This window comes from Solanum tuberosum, unplaced genomic scaffold (assembly GCF_000226075.1).
Source record: "Solanum tuberosum cultivar DM 1-3 516 R44 unplaced genomic scaffold, SolTub_3.0 scf00095, whole genome shotgun sequence".
Taxonomy (NCBI): Eukaryota; Viridiplantae; Streptophyta; class Magnoliopsida; order Solanales; family Solanaceae; genus Solanum; species Solanum tuberosum.
Window position 1 is genome coordinate 1,325,034 of NW_006239021.1, and position 8,326 is coordinate 1,333,359.

Below are 8,326 nucleotides of genomic sequence, written 5' to 3' on the forward strand. Positions count from 1 at the left end.
TATCCCCCCCCCCCCCCCCCCCCGGTCCCATATTATTTGTCGACATTATTTAAATTATCCATCCCAGAATGTCAATTTCCAAAACAAAGATAGAATTAATAAATTATTGACACATTGCCCTAAAAATTAATTGTTTTAATAAAGTAAACTTCACAATGCAGAAATATTGTAAATTTGAATAGTTCAAAAAGTTTTCGTTAACCTTATTCCTGTAACAATTAGTCAAAAGAGGGAATTACATATGCATTAATAGTACTCCCACCATTTGCGCATCTATTATAAGAACTATTCTTAAAGGAAATCCCATGAATATAATTATGAAAAAAGATGGAGCAAGAATTAAAAACTAATCATCCAACATTGAGGATCCAACAGAAGTTGAAGTGGTTGTTAAAGAATTAAAAGCTGATCATTTGATATATTCATCAGAAACTTTGGCTCTGAAAATATTTAACGTTGAACTTTTTTCAAAACTAACAGTTAGCAAAGATTTTGGAGTAAAGGATTGTCAGTGTAATGAAAAATCCAACTTAGCAAAAAGGGTCAACTTATATATTCTATGCTAGCGAATAATTTTTGCTTAACCGATCTAAATACTTCATTAATGTGAGTTTATTATTTTGAGGTATACTTGGTATTGATGCATAAGGCTCATAAATAGAGTACAATTTAGGGTATATTAGTAAAACATATAGAAAATACATAAAAATCACCCTCAAACTTGGCAAGCAAACGTACTTTAGTACCTTAAGTTTACAGGAATTTATTTACCCCATACTCTAGTTAGAAGTGAATGTATACCACACTAAGAATATAATATCAGTCTCACAATGGCAAGATGCACCACATCATCGCCACATCAGAACCACATAAGCACCACGTCAACGTCAGAGCCACATTAGAAATTCTCTAAATTTTGATTTTTAATTCATTTCTTTCTTTTTTTTCACGATTTTTTCTTTTCCTGATATTAAACACTTATTAATTCCTAATTCCTAATTAGTTTAAGAAAAATTGAGGTCATTAGCAATGAATTTTTCTTGCATTACTCGTCGGCCACTTAGTGCCATTGCCGGCCTTCGGTGTTCCTCATTCTTATATTTTGTATATACTACTCAAGTTCTAATTCTTAACTAATTCAAGAGAAACACAGATTAGTTTGCAATGAATTTCACAACCATTTACACCGGATATCTCCCGACAAAACCTCATATTCTTTCATGGGGAATCTTTATTTTTCAAAAAAATCCAAAACTTTCTAAGAAAAATCAAATCACAGAAGTAAAGAACAAAGAAAATTATGTGGTTCTTGAAGTTTCTGTGATTTTCTATTCCTATGTGTTTAATGAGAAAAGTGTACTTTGTGTGTGGTGTGGGGTTTGAAGAAGGAGAAAAGGGATAGGGTGGGGAGTTTGAGAAAGGAGAGACGAGCAGGTAGAGGGGGTAGGTTGGGTTTTGAAGTAAGAGAAAGGAGGTGGGGCAGGCGGTGATTGAGGGTGGATGGGGAATTTTTTTTCTCTTCTGTTTTGGCCATCTCAGCTGTTTGGGTGGTATTAAAAACACATGAAATGAAATCGGGGGGGTAAATAAACGCTCGTAAAATTAAAGTGCTAAAGTAAGTTTGGCTGCCAAGTTCAAGGTAATTTAATGTATTTTCTCAAAAATATACTTCTTATTTTTGAAGTTTTAGAGGGCGTGTGAAAGGGAAATGTGACGAGTAATGTTTTTTTTGAAACTGGTAGCTTTAGTCTATATATCCACAGGTATACTACAACCAAAAGTGTAGCTCCCCTTCAAAAAGTGTTACAACTTACAGAGAGAGACAATCTTAATCTAAACTGCAGCCTATAAACAATCTAGCACATCAAAAATGTCTTCTGTCCTAGTCAATATATCTTCTTTACACCAAAAATTAAAAAGAGCTAAGCAATTCATTTTGATCTTCTGTAAGCTGTTCTGCACATTCTCAAAACTCCTATTGTTCCTCTCTTTCCAAATTGTTAACCAAATGCATGATGGGACAAGTTTTCATCTCTTCTCCTTATCTGAAGCATTGTCATCTCTATTCTAGTTGCTTCCATGGTTTCACCCATCTTATCTCCTTTGGACAGATGAACATTTTCCATAAATGTTATGTCCATGTACAGTGCAAAAAAAGATGGTTAATTGTCTCTGCATGCTCTCCACATCTAAGTTACTCGGACTCGGCAATTTCGGTGTCGCACCCGTGTCGACACGACACTGACACGGGTAAGGGTGTGGGATCTGTGTTGGATCCGATCAAATGAGATCGGGTGTGTTGACCAATACTTTGGAGAAAAAATAGTAATTTTGATAACTAAAAGTAAAGATTTGAGTAGATCGGAAACAAATACCTTCAATTCTGTTGTTATATAGTAATATATACTAATCCTTTTGTCTCCTTTGAAGCTTTTTTCTTGGTAAATATTCTTGGTCATGTGGTTGTTGCAAGACTACGATTTCTATTTTGGAATAGAGATGTCGAGAAATCGGTGATGCCATGGTGGACTACTAGACTTTGTGTGCCGTGAACTGGGGAAAAACACAGATATTGGAAATTTGTTTGGGAAGAAGATGGAGGAGAGAAGACGAAGCAGATTGCAGAGGAACAAAGATCAAGAAGAGTAGAAGACGAGGGAGACAAATTTATTATCTTAAATTGAATTTTAGTCATTTTAGCTGACACGTAATATATATACATATATATATATAGAGAGAGAGAGAGATATTTATATATAAAATGTATTATCTTAGATTGAATTTTAGTACTTTAGCTGCTATATATATATATATATCCGAGCAAGGTGCAAGCACGGACTCAACATTTGTTATTTTTTTTGTCTCAATTTATGTGGCACAAATAAAATTAAGAGAATCAACTAAATTTTTGTATAATTTTAAAATGTTGTAAATTGTTACATATTGTGATTTATAGAAAATTTAACGTAATTTTTCAATAATATTTGTTACTCTCCGTCTTTCAATTTATGTGACACGTGAAATTTTAAGAGTCAACCAAATTTTAAAATGAATGAATCATGCCCTTTTGGAGAGCTTAACATGCTTGCAGCCGGCCTATATATTTATTATTGAGAATAAAAGCTTCAATTGCTTGTTTCTACACCCTAGTACTCTACAAAGTTACATGTAAGTTTTCCATAATGTCTCATATTTATGCATATAACTTTATTTCTAGATTATATTTTTTGCCGAGTCCCCGCACCCGTATCCGTATCTAGATCCATATCCCCGAATCTTAAAAATTAGATCAAGAAGGATCCAACATGCAGATCCGCATCCGAGTCCGAGCAACTTAGCTCCACATAAAGTACATCTAGAGGTCAACTGATATCCTCTTTTGTTAAAAATTTTATGAGTCAAAACTGCTTCTTTTGTCAAAAACCACATGAAGCAGTTTACTTTGTAGGGTGCCTTTGGTTTCCAGATCATCTTCCATGGCCAATCTGTCTCCTGTCCTGCATTCTTGTTAAGTTCCTTATACATAGAATTTACTAAGAATTGACCTTTGGTGTCATTCTTCCAAATCAGCAAGTCCTTTTCAGCGAGGTCGTTGGATGAGGCTACTGAATCTTGAAATCTGTCACTTTGTCTATTTCCCAGTCATGAAGGTTCCTCCTTAGGAACAAATTCCATCTTTGCCAGTCCACATTGTAGCCACAGTGACCTGTTGATGTTGGCATAAAATAGACAATTCAGGATGCAATTGTTTCATAGGAACTGCCCATTCCATTTGTCCTCCCAGAAGGATGTCTTTAAACCATCTCCCACTTCTACCCTGGTTCTATGATATAGCACTGGCCATAAATTTTTGTTTCCCTCCAAACAGCGCATTTATATGGAGTACTTACCATTTTAGTCATCCACTTATCTTCCATACCATATTTTGCTGTGATGATTTCTTTCCAGAGCATGTGATATTCATTTGCAAACTTCCACAACCACTTCATCATTAGGCTCTAATTTTGTTTCCTCATGTTCTTGATGCCTATACCTCCTATATTCTTACTCACGGTCAGTTCCTCCCATTTAACTAAATGGAACTTCTTATCTTCACTGCCTTGCCATAGGAAATTCCTTCTAAAGGCATGAATGCTCTTAGATGCATTAGGAAATATAGACATCATATAAGAGGGTAATGCATCCATCACACTGTTGATTAAAGTCCATCTTCCTCCCAAGGACAAGTACTGGCTATTCCAGTTAGTAAGTCTCTTTTCACATTTCTCCAGGACCCCATTCCATATGCCTTTGGATTTGCTTTTAGCTCCCAACCTTGCCTCCTAGTTTACTGGCCAAAACATCTATATTAATCACACTGTTGATAGGATAGATGAAGCTTTTCCCCCAATTTATGTGGAGACCAGAGACAACTTCAAAAATGACAAAAATAACCCTCAATATCAGAATTTGTTTTGCCTCTACTTCACAAAACACCAATGTGTCATCTGCATATTGTAGATGAGTTATCTCCAAATTAGATAGTTCTCCTGCTTGGAACCCCTCGATCCACCCCTTCCTCTTTGCTGTATTGATTTGGTTATTCATTCCTTTCATAGCTAAGATGAATAAAAAGGGGGAAAGAGGGTCCCCCTGTCTCAGGCCTCTTCACTCTATTAACAAGTATAGAGAACCTGACAGTGCCAATACAATGCTTTATCCATCGTTTCCAGCATTCGGGTGAGAAAGTCCCAGTTTAGAAAGTCATAAGCTTTCTGTATATCCAACTTGCATACAATTCCTGGCTTATTGCTCCTCTGTCTGGACTCTATACATTCATTGGCTATCAAAACAGCATCCATAATTTGCCTACCCTTGATAAAAGCCATTTGTTGTCTATCCACTAGACTATGTATCACCTTCTTGAGTCTTTCTGCTAGAAGCTTTGCAATGATCTTGTACACTCCCCCAATAAGACTAATGGGTCTAAAGTCTTTTAGTTCCTCAGCACCCACTTTCTTTGGGATGAAGGCTACAAAGGTTGCATTCAAACTCTTTTCAAAGAAAAATTTCTCATGAAAGTTTTGAATTGCTCCAACCAAGTCTGAGTTGATGACATCCCAACATTGTTTGAAGAATTCCATTGAATAACCATCTGGGCCGGGGCTTTATCCCTAGCACATGCCTTGATGATTTCTAGAATTTCTTATGGTTCAAAAGGAGCCTCCAACGTGGACCTATTATCTGCATTGATTCTGGGGCAATTCACCATTTCTAGTTGGGGAAATGTGACAAGTAATATGGGACGGAGGGAGTAGTACACAGCATATTAAATTATACAGCCTACAGGATGTACTGCGGCTGGTGGATTTTATCCTTTATTTCAACAGAGGTAGTATGAACAGGCAGCTGAAAGGGGGCATACTTACCCTTCTATATAACCCAGACCAACGGAGACAGAATCAAGTCGCTACTACTGTAATCATCTAAACTAACTAAGCAATGGGCGGCAATCTTACATCATTGATTGTACTGACATCAACTTCAATGGGTTGCACTGCAGCAGCAAGTTCTAAAGCCTGTCGTAAGTCCACATTTCTGTCAATTTCAACCAAGAGTTGCACCTATGAAAAACAAAAGCAAGTGTTACTTTGACAATTCTTCAAATGAACCAGGTTGTTCTAGATGGAGGCATACAAGACCGTAGGAGATCCGTCGCAGGCCAAATGGATCATTACTTGAGCTTGGCTGACAGCCAGCAGCAAATAAGCCAACAATGCTATCAAGCCTGCAGCAGAAATGCACTATCTGAGAGACGACAAAAATTGGCAACTACAATGCCAAGAGAATAAAATTCAAGATAAGACATTCATCATAATATCACAAAGATAAGAAGTGCATGCAAGTTAAAGCATGTAACAGCACTGCAATATAAAGCAAATTTTGCATGCACTATCAGTGGTAGATAATCTCTAAGAACAGCCTATTAGAGGCAAGCCTTGACACGAAATCAAGCTAAGGCTAATCTGGTTTAGTAGATAACAGACTACCAATTAGAAGATGATTATGAGTACAACACTTTTCGATGCATATGCAAATTTCTCCCTTAAGTTAATAATGCAAAACCCTTGCCATGTCTCAAATATGAATGTAAGGAAACTGGTGAGGATGTGGATCATATTTTGTTACATTGCAAATTAGCCTCGAGGTTATGAGATGATATATTTACATGGTTTGGCTTCACTTGGGTAATGCCAAGATCTGTGAAGGAGTTAGAGCCCATTTGGATTGTCTTAAAAAAAGTAGCTTTTAAGTCAAAAATAAAAAGTCAAACTGAAATGACTTTTTAAGTCAAAATATAAAAAGTAAGGGGAGACCTACTTTTGGTTTCCGACTTATTTTAAGTCATTTTTGACTTATTTTAAGTCATTTTTTGCCTTGCCAAACACTTCGTAACTTATTTTAAGTCATTTTTGACTTATTTTAAGTATTTTTTATATTTGCCAAACACTTCCAAAAGTCAAAAACTGACTTAAAAGTAGGTTTGACCAACTTTTAAGCTAATCCAAACGGGCTCTTATGTTCAGTTGGAAGAATGGAGTGAGGAGAAGGCACAAGGCGTGGAATGTTATTCCTCTAGCTCTAATGTGGGTCATTTGGAAAGAGAGAAATAGGAGAGCTTTTGAAGTGGTGGAGATGAGCTTTGCTCAATTAAGGAGTAGTCTCCGACCCCTTATTTTCCTTTGGTGCACCCATGTAGTTCTTGTTTGTATAGAGGATTTGGTGCATTTCGGAGAGGACCATATTTTGTACGTCTCTCCTTTTTGGTATACTCATGTATACGGCAAATATGGCCTTGTTATTATCAATGAAAACCTTACTTGATCAACAAAAAAAACGAATCATTCAATGCTGATCTCAGTCTCGAAAAATATTTGCAATACAAAAGATGTCCCATATTTTGTTTAGACCACTTGAAGCAATTCATGTGACACAGAGTGTCATGAACCTTACATTTCCATAATCCTAATGATCATCTGAAAAGACCTAAACTGAAAGATAGCAAGCATTAGTCATACCTATCAGTAATAGCCAAAACAGACCCAACTTCAGTTTTTGGGAGCATATCTCCAGAAAATCGTGGAAGTAAGATCTCAAACAATGCCTCTGCAATCTGTAAAGCACATTACAGGAAAATTTAATGTAGTCAGATAACATGAAAAGAACATCAATACATTGAAATAAATCACAAAAATGCGAAACTAAAATTTATTTTTAATCAAAAATGAGAATTTGCATACAAAGTTAAATAGCTTGCAGTTATTTGAAATAGTGAACCTTAGTTTCAATAAATTTAAATAGCAAGCAATTCTTTGAAATAGTAAACCTTCGCTTCAGCCTTTGGCCAAGTGTATGACGTATTACATAATATTGGTACTACAAAGTAATTGAGTGATATATTCAAAAAAACACTCAGCAATATTCTGCATCAAGCTTGTATTTGACAAAGTACATCACAACTTTCTCTGTAAAAACAACCGATATTGCACGTCTTTACCTCATGAAGCTAGTGACAGGAGTGCATAAATCCAAGTGAATGCAAACATATAAGCCAACAGAAGAAGACACATTTATGTATTAAGGAGGAATGAAGACATCCTGATTTCTGGTTCATTCATTATGATATTCAGAGCGTAACCTAAAAATTTGGAATTCTAGATTTTGTGCATTAGACAGAAAGTTAGAGGAGGAACGAAGACATCCTGATTTCAGATTCCTTCCTTTATTGTCTTCAAAGCATAAAGCTTGAAAATTTAGAATTCCAAGATTTGGTGCATTAAACAGAAAGTTGGAGGAATCTATAGAAAGGTAGATATTCAACTTCACAAAATATCAAGGACAATAACTCAATTCTGGACCTATTAGCTACACCAAGATTGCATCCGTAGAAGGTTATGGAGGTCGCAGATTAGGGTAGAAGGTTAGTAGGAAGTTGAGCATTATCTCGTTTCCTAGCGGGATAGGCTTGGTGGTTTGTTGGTGCATTGTACCTGTTTCCCTGTTTATACTAGTGGTAGTAGCATTTTTCTCGTAGTTACCTGTCTTACGAATTTTGTTACTCCTCGTTATTTTTATTTTTTTGAAAAGGGTATTTTGTATTTCATATTCAAACAAAAGACTAAAACCTACAAATCAGGTATTGAGGAGAACTGTTACCATACACAGAAGGATCATGGGAGTGCTTTGTCTATCTAGTATTTTCCAAACTATCTTTAAACTCTACAATACCCCCCCCCCCCCCCCCCCCCTTCTTTTTTTTTTCTCATTCTTTCTCCTTTTATAATGA

General features: G+C 36.0%; 1 protein-coding gene across 2 annotated transcripts in view; it reads right to left on the reverse strand.

Moving 5' to 3' along the window:
* Positions 1 to 8,326, reverse strand: part of LOC102601379 (glycine--tRNA ligase, chloroplastic/mitochondrial 2) — a 40,526-nt gene that overhangs the window by 4,217 nt on the left and 27,983 nt on the right. For both annotated transcript variants that reach the window (XM_006347908.2, XM_015309021.1), the window contains 3 exons: positions 7,059 to 7,153; positions 5,677 to 5,767; positions 5,499 to 5,603 (listed from right to left, as the gene is read on the reverse strand). In XM_006347908.2, the coding sequence (XP_006347970.1) occupies positions 5,499 to 5,603; positions 5,677 to 5,767; positions 7,059 to 7,153 (291 nt within the window). The remainder of the gene's footprint in view (positions 1 to 5,498; positions 5,604 to 5,676; positions 5,768 to 7,058; positions 7,154 to 8,326) is intronic.